Genomic DNA, 11,256 nt, shown 5'->3' on the forward strand with positions numbered 1-11,256 from the left:
CCGCTACACTCCACTAACTTCTGCATTCAGACGGGTGCGCTTGTTATTAACTCCTGGTTGTTAATTTGAATAGCTTGTAGAGTAATACAGTAACATTAGCAAAAATAGATTACTCTTTCAGGGTAATATTCAGCAAAAAATGACTTATGCCTAGCGATTTTAAAGTTTCATGGAGCATATTTTCAACCCTTTTCAACATCCACGGCAGTGTGAAAGGTTGAGATCATCCAAAATATACACTTTATACACCTACTGTAAGAACAGAAAATATGTTAACGGTAAACAGAAGTCAAAATCAGACCAGTATAGTCCTTTAACCCTGTAGAGCCCAAATATAGAAAAACATTAGCATTTTTTTTCTTACATATGTTGTTGTAGGAGGCCTCTGATGCAGAAATAAAAGGGTTTTCAAAATTTTACATTTTCGTAAGTTTTTAGGGAAATGTTGTAACATGGCAACATTGGTCCTAGCTGACAGCAGAGTTTCTGTAATTGTACTCACATTGTCTGAACAAATATACAGAACAACTAAAGGTTTTTTTGCAGGGTTGATTGCTTACATGTACTTAGCCCCATAACAGTATATAACATGAATAATAATCACACAGCAGTCATATATTTTTATGAATAGACATTTATTTAAAAAAAATAAAAAGTAATAATAATAAAAAAAAAAACAGGATACGTTTGTATACAAAACAGAATTTTGTCTTAGCCATGTTCTAGCCTACTAGCCTCATTATTTGTATTCTTGTTCTGTTCATTTCCAATGATAGTCCCAAAAACAGTTATTGTCCTCAAAAAAAGAAAAGTAATAATAATAAAAATAAAAAAACAGAATAAGATTGTATTTACAAAACTGAATTGTGTCTTACTCTGTGTTCAGTCATGTTCTAGCCTACTAGCCTCATTCTTTGTATTCTTGTTCTGTTCATTTCCAATGATATGGTGATGCTGTGAGTTCATAGTGTATTATAAACATCTTAGTGATGCTGTGTGTTCATAGTGTATTATAAACATCTTAGTGATGCTGTGTGTTCATAGTGTATTATAAACATCTTGGTGATGAAAGGAGGGCTTGCAGTCTCTATCTCTCTCTCTCTCTCTCTCTCTCTCTTTCTCTCTCTCTCTCTCTCTCTCTCTCTCTCTCTCTCTCTCTCTCTCTCTCTCTCTCTCTCTCTCTCTCTCTCTCTCTCTCTATCTCTCTCTCTCTCTCTCTCTCTCTCAGTAGGAGAGTTCACCAGGTGTCACAACAGCAGACACACCGAGCTGTGTTGATGCTCTTTAATTGGCTACAAGGTTAGACTGCGGGAGTAAGAAGCGGCAGCAAGAACACTGATGAATGGCTGGGAGAGTGGGACAGAGACGTAGGGAGGCACGCACGGAGCAGATGGATAGATCTGCAGTACAGTACAGAAACAGATGCTTAGATTTTTTTAAACAAAAAAACAAAACAAAGCTAAAAAAAACAACTAAAAAACAAATTTGACTGACATGTTTTGACTCCTCATGGTAACTGAAAGGGAGCGAGAGGCAGGCAACTATGGCTTTCCTCTAACAATGTGTGACAACTTCCCTCTGCTTATTACTCAGCGCAAAATGGAAATACGTTTCACGGAGCAACAACAAAAGCCTATTGCTTTATTGACCGCCATTATCCCATTGCAGGTCCAGGGGCCTCGGTTAAAAGAGACGGACAGCGTAGTATAATTCCGCTAACTGGGCCATTTAGTTAGACCAGCCAATAACACTTATCTGCTGGAGGGGCCTCTAATGGCATTGATAGAGAAAGACAGACTGAGAAAATTAAACACTTAATGGAATTGTTTATTTTCAAGTCCAACAAAGGATGGCAGCCTACAGATATTCTGTAGACTTAGCTTTTCGGATTCTTGGGTAATGATGGTTGTCCTTTTTACCATTGTCTCTGGTTACGGTTGAAATGTTTTTAGGCTTGTCTTTTAGAGATAGATAAAAGATAAAAAAAAAACTATGCACATCAAATACAACTATATAGAGGCATGGATATAGACCTACTAACATATATCTCTGAGTCCTATCAACACAGGATTGTTTTATGATAAGATAAACTTAGCGTCACTGATTGATCATGATGGGTCATTGCTTTTGAAAGAAAGATGAATATATTTCAGTGTATTGAACCTCAATGAGGGAGTTATCTCCATCTCTCTCTCTTGCTCTCTCTCTATCCCTATCTCTCTCTATCCCTCTCTCCCTCTCTCTTCATCTTTTTCTTTGTTTGACTAAAATATCGCTATTATTGGTATATGAAATAAACATTTTAAATTCACTTGTACATCCTTATTTTTGTCCTGAAACAAAGAAATAACTTGCTAAGAAATAACTTGGTTTGTATTGTTCCATAGCTACAAAGAGTTCATCTACACTAATATGCTAAATGTCTCGTTCTCTTTCACCTCCCACCTTCCTCTTGAGATTTCATCTCAATTACATGACCAATTCCATTTTTTTTTAAGAATTACAATACATTTTTTCGGGCACCAACTATAACTAAGAGCTCCCGTTTTATCTGTTTCATCAGGCTGTGAATAGATACAGCACCTAAACATGATTAATTTATTCAGAAACTGTATTCTGTAGCTTTGTAATTCATGTTCTGTAGGACCCCATAATACGTGTGGTTTAATTTAATGAATTAAAGACATTTGTGTTATTAGTCATAAATTTTTAAAGCAACTGTGATTTCCTTCGAGGGATTAGGACTATTTTCTTTGCATTTAAATGTGTTGCATTTAATTTCTGTGGGACTACTTCGATTATCATCTTTTGTGGTCGAGAGATAAGGTTATGATTAAAATATCATTAAAGGAGCGATTATTTTAAAAGCAATTTCTCAGCTACCGTATGTGCAGCAACGTATCTCCATGCAAGTTATTACTTAGTGCAGGGGTGACAGTGTTTTTTTACATTTACGTGTGGGGTATAGATGGTTTCAGTGTAATTGCGTTGCTAGGGAACAGCTTGTTTATTTCCTGTCAAGCTACTGACATAGCAAACACTGCAACAGGAAACAAACGTGGCTCCATTTAGAATGTTTATGTTGTCAAGTTGAAACCACCTATATATTAGCATGCAATCTTGGAAAGGTAGATTTATTGACGGACCATTTTGGAACATTCTTAACTCAGAATATAGGTCTGTTTTAATCAAATGTTTACAAACATCACCAACATAAAAAAAATCAAATTTTACAGCCACAAAATACAAACTAAAATGCACCTGTTGTCTTGCGTTAATCTTTGTGTCAATACCATTCCTATTTTTTCCTCTTTAACACTTTGCATGCCACGCCCAAGATTTCTCGGGTTTACCCCCTGCGGGTTGAATGCCCACTCACGAGAATTCTCGTATTTTCTCTTTTTTTATTTTTTTTTGCGATCTGAAATCATATTTCATCAACCAAGTCTACCGTTGGAAATTCAGCTACCTCAGGCGCTCAGATGTGAAAAAAACGCCCCCTATCGTATCCCAGGTGGTAATTCACCCTTTTGGATTGAACTCAATGCAAATGAATGAGAAAAAAAGAACCTGCACTCCACATTTTACTTCTCACTCACGCAGCCGGCATCTACCAGCTTCATGCTGGACTCTCGGAGCCGCAGGGAATATGTGTTTTACTGTATACACGGTGAATCAATAAAAAGATCGCCTTTTTCGAATGGCGATCAGTAATTGGAATAATCCATTTGAATACCATCTGATCTCAGGTAAGGAATCTATGTTACAAGTCTAAGGATAATCAGACTAGTTTTCACGGATATAAGCTTTTATGTGATTATGTGATATTGCTGTTTCACTGCGCGCGCCGTCAGGAAATAGGAGAAGCTATTTTCAGCGCGCGCCACGAGCGTGCATGCGTACACATATACTATCGATAATCTAGCGTTTATTTGAAAACGATTCATAAATAGGCCGAACAATGACAACGTTCTAGAATATTCCAGTAAAAGGCGATTATCATGGGATGTGTTGTTTTTTTCCGTGAAAACTAGTGATTTTCTAAATGCTAGAAAACGGAAATGAAGCGATAGAAAAACAATCTGCTACGACAATGTTGACTGGAAAATGAGTCTTTGATAAGCGACGGGCAGATTAGACACATAGCCATAATTTAAAACATAGATTAGGCGATATTAACGTTAACATTGGAGTGGATGTGGGCATTCAAGGGGGTAAAAAGGAAAACACGGCTGGCTCTCAAAGTGTTAAGTTTGTTTACGGTTGGGCCTTGATTAACAGTGTTCTGAGTGATCGTGTCTCATCTTCTCATCACATCTTTTCTCTAGAACACATATTGCACTTGTCAAGGGCGATTCAATCAAGATTCAGCAACATAAGACAATGTTAGATTTATGAAAGTCATGTTCTACTTTGTCACCGTAATCATCTCTCTCTCTCTCTCTCTCTCTCTCTCTCTCTCTCTCTCTCTCTCTCTCTCTCTCTCTCTCTCTCTCTCTCTCTCTCTCTCTCTCTCTCTCTCTCTCTCTCTCTCTCTCTCTCTCTCTCTCTCTCTCTCTCTCTCTCTCTCTCTCTCTCTCTGTCTCTCTCTCTCACACCTTCCCAGGCATCATCAGGACAGCTCTACCGAACATGGACCGCGAGACACGGGACCAGTATGTGCTGGTCATCCAGGCCAAAGACATGGTGGGTCAGATGGGCGGCCTCTCCGGCACCACGTCTGTCACCGTCATGCTCACCGACGTCAACGACAACCCGCCACGTTTCACCCACAGTAAGGCCTCAATTAATTTCATATGCAGGCATGTGGCAATCAGAGTCACCCCCCCCCCCCCCCATCCCTTCACTTGCCTTGTTTCACAGCTAAATGGGGCTTTATAGAAGCCATTACTATTTGAAGAAGCACTTGAACCTGGAGACGGCACTGGCATACAGATGTAGCCACTGTAGACGTCCTACATTGTAACATGGCATGTAGCAGTGCAGTAGTGCTACGCTTCTGTAGCACCACCACCCGCACCCCACCCCCTCCATCTCCACCAACACTACCACCTCCACCACAACCACCACCACTACCACCTCCATCACCATATGAAACCATATGAACCAGGGCCCTGTTTCATGTACGTGGTTCAACTAAGTCGATCAACATGTCCATTATCCAGCTTCAGTTAACCCGATGTTCAAAGCCGGGATTTTCCTGTTTCACAAAGGAGGATTCAGTCTCGTTAACTCAAGCCAGACTTGAGAGTCAGGCTCAAGTCAGGCTAGATGCGCGCTCCCGTTTTAGGTGGAAAGCCAGCACGTATCGATGGCAGAGACCCTGATTCTCAACGGCATTGATTGATTAATTGATTTAAGACTTTATTGACAGATTGCAATAGGCTCAATCGCCTCGCCGACAAGTTAAATGCGTTATCTATAGGCTAATTCTAAGTCCCTCATTACCTCAATCAATCAGATTATATTTCTTTAAACTTGCCTGCTGGATTGAATAATCAAATGAGATCTTGCTAGCGAAAATTATTAGTTAACTGTTATACAGAATTACGATACGGCTCTCTTACCCATTGATTGATGTATAGTCAATCTTTTACTTATCTTCTCTGTGGTGTAACGGGTTCTTCTTTTGACTTTCACACGGACGACCGGGGTTCAAGACCCGCCTAGTCTTTTCCTTCTTTTTGCAATATAGGAATAATTCAATTTGGTGCACGTTGAGAGCTATATAAAGAATGACATCCTCAATGCATGTAGATTTATAATATTTTAACTTAAAACCAGGCTACTTTGGCGTATAATCATTAATATTATATTCAAAAAAATCATATTGGAAACACGGGGATTTGAACCCCGGTCGGTGGATTGAGAGGCTTGAGCACTACCGCTGGGCCACTGGGCCAGATGGGATAAATTCATTGTTTATACATTAATGAACGAGAGACCCGTGTTTAGAATATCCTTTGTTTTGAATGAAGTTTATCTCTTTATCCTCATTCATTAATGTGACGTCAACGGCTCATTCAATTTCTCAAATCCGTCAAACAGCGCATCTCATCAGACATCTTAATCCCAGTTACAATTAAAATAACCACATCATGTGTACATCGCACGAGCGAGCGCCACCGTCGCCACGGTATATATAACGTGCATTATTTAGGACAAAGTGAATTTGATATCAGCATTTTGGGTCTATTTTACATTTCAAAAGCCCCCTCTGGAAGAATGGAGCACAAAAACGTAATTCAGAATGGTATAATGCAGATCGTAGACTGTGGGAATAGTTTCAGGAAACGGGCTGTCACTTCTTTGCGGGGGCGTGGCGATAGTTCAGGCTAACTTGAACTTGAACTCTGCTTTCGACCAGGCTCAAACTTTTGGATATGTTGTCATGGTGATTTGGAAAATCCAGGTACATGAAATCGGAAAGTCGGGCTAACCCAGTTATCCAGCTAAAGTTATCGGGCTAACTCAGTTATCCAGGTACAAGAAACAGGGCCCAGGTTTGTTCCTTTCCCTGCATTGAAACCACTTATATTGTTGATGCTTAGGGGACAGCTTTGCTTGAACCATTTCTTCATTAATTAAATTCTGTAATGGTTCCATAATGTGGTTTCAGTGGAATGGTCAAATGTAGTCCATTTAGAATGTTCATGTTGTGAAGTTGAATCCATCTGAAGAACCATTATTGGCTCTTTAATGAATCCATATTTTAATCTCCGACTACAGTATAGATAGTAGTAGATTATTTGTAATAGTAATGAATGACAACTTCTAAAATGGTGCTATGTTGTACCATGTGCACTGTGGTTCTTTGATACCTACAATAAAACAGTTGGACTGTGATAATCAAAGAGCTTTTTTGTGTCCAAACTGTCCAGGTACAGTTTTAGAATTTATCACAGAGTAAACTTCAAAATAAATAGTCAGAGAGAGACCATGTTTCGCACAAAATAACTGCAAAACTCAAAAATCGCCTTCAATACAACATAATTACCTCTCACTGATGGGCTGTGTTGGTGTTGGATTCTTTGTACATTGGAGTGCAATTTGGTGTATTTTCAGCTCACGGCCAGAGCTTTAAAATACAACCTCCCTGGGAGGTACAGTAGGTAAATCCCAAATGTACCCCTCATCAGAGCTAGTGGCTGTCATAGCAGTGGAATCCGGGGATCAATCCGGCTGCGTTCTCTGTCGTCAGCCCATTTCACGGACCGCTAATGGGTTCCAGGCCAGGCTTTGGGGATTCAAAGGCGCAAGGTGCTTCTCATGATAATCCGACGGCCCTGGCAATTGGTTTACCCCGCTGATAGCCCAACCTCAGCCATGGCTGCTGCACTCACCGCCGGACTGCCACGTAGTCTAGTCAATTTGCCGCCCCCCCCCGGGGGGGAGAGACAGGTTCAGGTTTGCACAACAAGTCGTCGATGGCGTTTTAACCCAGTGCCACCTTGCTGGGAAGAAAGGGGCCTTTGGGGGAATTCTAGATGTCGCCTTCCACCCCCACCCCCCGTCGCCTCCCCCGACAGGGTCATGGGTCAGAATCGATAGACCATTACAGATTATCAGGGCTTCAATTCAGTCCAAAACCTACTGGCTACTGCTCAGAAGAGTGGAGGGAGGCGAGGTAAGGTTAGATGCATTGAGGACACAGGGAGTGGGGGAGGGGATGGGGAGAGGGGGCGCGGTTGTCGGGGTGAGGTTGTCGGGACAAAAAACCTGGGGTGGAGGAAAGCGATTCTTTGGTCTTTTAAGGAACTGCTATTCCACGGCGAATTAAAAAGCCATTACAAAGATTACACGGCAGCAAACAATGTCAGGCAGATTAGCATTTAGACGGCGGCTGGGGGGAGACACTGGGGTGAGGAACATGGAGAAGGTCTGGTAATGAGCTCTGCCATGGTGATTGGAGAGATTATGATTATGAATATGATTCCCTCCTTTATTCCTACAAGAGTGCTTTAAGTCAGAAGGTTCGGACAAAAGACGCAGGGAATTACAACAGAGTTTTCAGAGTAATAGAATCTTCTAGTGGACATTTCATCCCACTGAAGTGTTCTGTAGGGATCTCCCATTCCCTTTGGTCATTCCCATTCCTTTTGGTCCAGGCAATATCCCATTACATTTTGGAGGATGTTCAGGGAGCGTCATACATTTGAATGCCTCTTCAAAGAGTGATGTAAGCAAAGATTTACTAAATTAATCATGGGTGTTTTGTTTTGTCAAATATATTCCTCAGAGGATTGTGAACATGTTATTGCATAATTACCTTAATTTAATATTCTGTGTGTCCCTATCGCATATTCCACAGCCCCATACTACAGTATGCAGTAAAGATGTTCCATGTGCCTTACTATTGCCATCAGTCTGTGTTTTGCAACATGACATTATTGAGGAGCCACACTGGCAAATCAGATGTGTGTGGGGCTGAGTTTTATTGCAGGAGAGTTGGATTAGAAATAAGCACATCCATTACCATTGTCTGCTCTGTTATTTTTCCCCCTCCCAGAGAATTATCAGTACACTGTGCTGGAGTCACTGCCTGTGCAGTCTGTGGTGGCCAGGATCAAGGCGGCCGATGCCGACATAGGCTTCAATGCAGAGATGAACTATAGGATCACGGATGGAGATGGCACCTTCAACATCACCACAGATGAGGACACGCAGGACGGTGTCATCATTCTTCTAAAGGTACGAGATGTGAAAGTCCTAGAAAGAGAATATGATTCTACCATTGATATAAGAGTGCAGAGGTCTCCACTTTTGCAGAACAGGCTGCAAGTGCAGATGCAGACGCAGTTTCGGGGCGCTGGGATGCGCTCAATAAAATGTTGGCCATTTGATCACGAGAGGCACTAGTGCGGCTGTGGCGCACCTGTATAAACGGTTTGATCAAGGGGAATATTAGTAGGTGCGGTCTGGACTAGTTTAGATTGTGGCCAATTTACTCAGCTCCTTTTATTCCCTTGCACATTGATGATTTCGTAATGGCTGAGGAAAGTCCAGACCAGCTCTGTCTGATAAAGAAAAATTTAAATAAAAAATAAGAAGAAGTTATAGACTCTCCTCCATCCAGAGAGCAGTCTCTCACTGGTTAATGAGGCTGGGAGGGGACCAATCAATAAACCACTATCTTGACAGCACTCAATCAAGAAGGGAGGTGCTATGAAGCAACAATCATATCCTTCTCTCTTTCATTCATCTTCATTCTATGAAGACAAGCACGGAGCTCAAGTAGTTTGTTATGATCAAATTTGACTACATAGGTTTCTTGGATTTCAATGCCTTTCACCATGCTGCTTTCTACGCACGATGATGCGCATCCACTGATTCATCCGCATTCAATATGTAAATATAGTAGAGATCGGTGTTGGGGTTGTTACTCAAAAGTAGTAATATTACACATTCCTCATTACTTCTCTTAAAACTAACAAATTGCTTCACAAATGACTCCCTGGGGAAAGTAATTTGTTACACTACTCATACCATTACGTTTGCGTTACACCTAAAACCGTCTATGATGCATTCTCACCCAATAGTTCTATAGCCTATGTGTCTCGCTCAATGGGTCACGATGCGGAGGATTGCTGCGCAGTGGCAGTTTGCCAACATGAAGAACAAGCTTGTCTTTGGGCCTCTTACCACTCCTGGTTGCGGAGAGGAAGGTATGCTCCCTCTGATTGTCTGAGGTCATCTTTCTCTGCTCTGGCTGTCAGGCCTGAAATACAGCTCTCTGCCATTGATTAGTGAATTGGCCCCAGGTATGTCCATGCCCACATGCCAATAGGGAGGTGTAGTCTGACGTCACTTTAGTTTCCCGCGCGGTCCACCTGTATAGGGATTTATCAATGACAAAATTAGTTCCCTTCTATCACTAACATTATTGTTTAAGTAATTAAAAAAGAAGTGACGATAAAGTTGTTTAATTGACGGGAGAAAAGTTGCTAAACTGTATTGTGATGGGGCCGGAAGAAGTCTACCCAGATAAAGACGTAACAGTTGTGCAAGTGGAGAATAGGAGGAAAAAAACGCTCTGGCTTGTTTGTATGTATTTTAAACCAATCACAATCACCCCAGGCGGCACTAAGCCCAGGATGCAGCAACGGTGCCCATGCAAAATAGTGGCACAGATAGCGGAAGGGGAGGATAATACCGACTGAAATACTGTAGTCGGCCAATGGTAGCTCATACCCATAGTCTCAGTCCTGTGATCCAGACTAAACATCCACAAAACACGTTTGTGGGGATTTCAACAGGTCATGTTTGTGTGCACCTTTGCCTACTAAAAGCTAGGGAAACAGAGCATCTACACTAGACATGGTCTGAGTAGGCAGAGATTTTTCATTTTTATCCGATTTTAATTTACACACCCACAGCTGCACCACCCTACCCGTCTCCATGCAAGTGTTTTCATTTTGAGCCATGAAAGAAAGTGGTACAGGCAGAAGGAATCATGTTGGTGTCTGAATTTCCATTTTACCAGCACAGGCCCTGTGCCAGTTTCACACTCAGACTCTTGTAATTAACAGTTAACACAGTGTGGGGGAGGTGCTTCAACTTCATGGCATTTGACAACCCAAAGGTTTTTATTTTTGCAAATGCATCCGGGCGCGTTTGTGAGCATTCACTGCACATCTTCAGGAAAGGGGAGCTTTATAGTGCTAAGACCCTTAGGACCTTGGACTTCCTGAGCACAGAGTCAGCATGCTGCACCCAGAATCACTAACATGCTGCTAATACAAGCGCATCATTTGAGTGAGCGTTCCAGGGCTTTTCAGACTTCACACTGTATTTCTGGCAGCATGGTGGCACAGTAGTTAGCACTGTTGCCTCACACCAAGAAGGTCCTGGGTTCAAACCCCAGCAGAGAGCCCTTCTGTGTGGAGTTTACGTGTTTTTCTCCCCATGTTTGCTTAAATTTAATCCGGGTAATCCGGTTTCCCCCCATGCCATAAAAAGACATGCATGCTAGGTATACCAAGGTACTGGCTTTACACACACAGTTGGTTCACAGGCGCCGCACTGTGTGACTGCCCACTGCTCCTAAATAGTTAGGATAATAATAATAATAATAATAATAATAATAATAATAATAATAATAATAATAATAATAATAATAATAATAATAAATAATAATAATAATAATAATAATAATAATAATAATAATAATAATAATAATAATAATAATAATAATAATAATAATAATAATAATAATAATAATAATAATAATAATAATAATAATAATAATAATAATAA

The 11,256-nt window shown here is 41.0% G+C and overlaps 1 protein-coding gene across 1 annotated transcript in view; it reads left to right on the top strand.

Annotated features, from left to right (window-relative positions):
- Positions 1–11,256, top strand: part of LOC311238303 (cadherin-7-like) — a gene marked incomplete at both ends in the record, with an annotated part of 370,362 nt that overhangs the window by 245,032 nt on the left and 114,074 nt on the right. The window contains 2 exons of the mRNA XM_084326328.1: positions 4,607–4,774; positions 8,510–8,691. Coding sequence (XP_084182454.1) covers positions 4,607–4,774; positions 8,510–8,691 — 350 coding nt within the window. The remainder of the gene's footprint in view (positions 1–4,606; positions 4,775–8,509; positions 8,692–11,256) is intronic.

Source organism: Notolepis coatsorum, assembly GCF_963971535.1.
Source record: "Notolepis coatsorum genome assembly, chromosome: 12".
Lineage (NCBI taxonomy): Eukaryota > Metazoa > Chordata > Actinopteri > Aulopiformes > Paralepididae > Notolepis > Notolepis coatsorum.